This window comes from Cariama cristata, unplaced genomic scaffold (assembly GCF_000690535.1).
Source record: "Cariama cristata isolate BGI_N322 unplaced genomic scaffold, ASM69053v1 scaffold10072, whole genome shotgun sequence".
Lineage (NCBI taxonomy): Eukaryota > Metazoa > Chordata > Aves > Cariamiformes > Cariamidae > Cariama > Cariama cristata.
The window spans coordinates 4,640-6,282 of NW_009604399.1; the positions used below are offsets into that span (position 1 = coordinate 4,640).

At 42.2% G+C, this 1,643-nt stretch overlaps 1 protein-coding gene across 1 annotated transcript in view; it reads left to right on the forward strand.

Annotated features, from left to right (window-relative positions):
• The window catches only part of LOC104158038 (caspase-8-like), a gene marked incomplete at its 5' end in the record, with an annotated part of 4,628 nt that extends 3,513 nt beyond the window's left edge, over window positions 1-1,115 (forward strand). The window contains 2 exons of the mRNA XM_009695598.1: window positions 130-631; window positions 916-1,115. Of these exons, the coding sequence (XP_009693900.1) occupies window positions 130-631; window positions 916-1,051 (638 nt within the window). The remainder of the gene's footprint in view (window positions 1-129; window positions 632-915) is intronic.
• Between the last annotated feature and the right edge of the window lie 528 nt (window positions 1,116-1,643).

The following is a 1,643-nucleotide window of genomic DNA, read 5'->3' on the forward strand; positions in this document are numbered from 1 at the left end:
TGGATAATAGTGTAGCAGGATTTAAAAAAAAGAAAAGATCATTTTATCTCTGGAAATGCAATTTGCAATTGCAGAGTCCAACTTCCATATAATGAAACGGCTCCAATTCCCCTTCTATTTATTTTCCAGCGGCTCTGAGAAAAATCTTTAGCAAGCTTCATTTTACAATAGCAGAACACAGAGATCTCACCGCAGAGGAAATCCGTAAGACTGTGAACATCTACCGGTCTGAAGACCATAAGGACAAAGACTGTTTTGTTTGCTGTATCCTGTCTCATGGGAAAAAAGGCATTATATATGGTGTTGATGGGCAGGAAGTACCTATCCAGGAACTGACCACTTCTTTCACTGGACAGAACTGCCACTCGCTTGCTGGAAAACCAAAAGTCTTTTTTGTTCAGGCCTGCCAAGGTGATGCTTGCCAGAAAGGTGTGACCATTGAAACAGATTCTGGAGAGCACTATTCCTCTGTAGAAACGGATGCAAGATTTCAGCTCGACTGCATCCCTGCAGAGGCAGACTTCCTCTTGGGCATGGCTACACTGCAAGATTACGTTTCCTACAGAAGCCCAAGGCAGGGGACCTGGTACATACAGGCATTGTGCCGGCACTTGGAGCGCAGCTGTCCTCGGTAACTATGTTTCCGTAAGCTTCTTTTTGGCAACACCTGTATTTTTCCTTCTGAATAACAGGAGTTTGGTTTGGATGCGGGGGTGCTCGCTCAGAGTGAAAAGAGTGATGTAGGACAGAGCAACACCACGCAGATTGTTCAAAGCAGCTTAGCTGACTGCTTTGAAGCCTGTTTAAAACAGGAGCCATTAGCATTGGTATAGATCAAGATATATGAGAATGTGGTAATTCTTCTGGTATTAACTGCATCCTTAATAAATACAAAATGTACTTGTATTTTTGCAGAGGAGAAGATATTCTCACCATCCTGACAGCAGTGAATCAAGAGGTGAGCAGAAAGAGTTGCCAACCGAATGCAGAGAAGCAGATGCCACAGCCTAGTTTCACATTGAGGAAAAAGCTCATCTTTCCTGTCAACTAAATGGGAGGGAACTGCATGGCAGAGGAATTGGCTGGTATCAGCTAAGAATTCGGTAAAACAACAGAAGTTCGGTGTCTGCTGTTACCACAAGAGAAAATGTTTTTACTGAAAATACAGCCAAGTAACAAAAGCCTTAAGAAATTTGTGTTAATACGTATGACACTTTATACTTGAGAGCATCTCTGAGCTACTGGTTTGCTAGCTATAATACGCTCGACGACCTTTAATATGCTCGACGACCTTTATCTGCTGTACCACATTGCTGTTGCTTTAGTAAGGTAGCTTTCCAATGCAAATTTTAAAAGACAACTGTTATGAAGCCTTGTGTATTTTATGCCTAACTTTTGCAAAATAAAGGGAGGGATTGCTGCAAACTTTATAGGATATAATCAGCTCACATTGGTGTGTTTTGTTACTTCTCCCCACCACTTAAAATCATTCATTTTTAGTGTCTTGGTGCACCTCAAGGAAAAGTCAAGCACTTGGCCTCCAGCATCCGCAGCAGGATGTGGCTGTGACTTGCATTTCACAGCATCCTCTACATAGAATAGTCTTAACAGTGAAAATCAGTTGCTCAGGTACAGCTTCATGT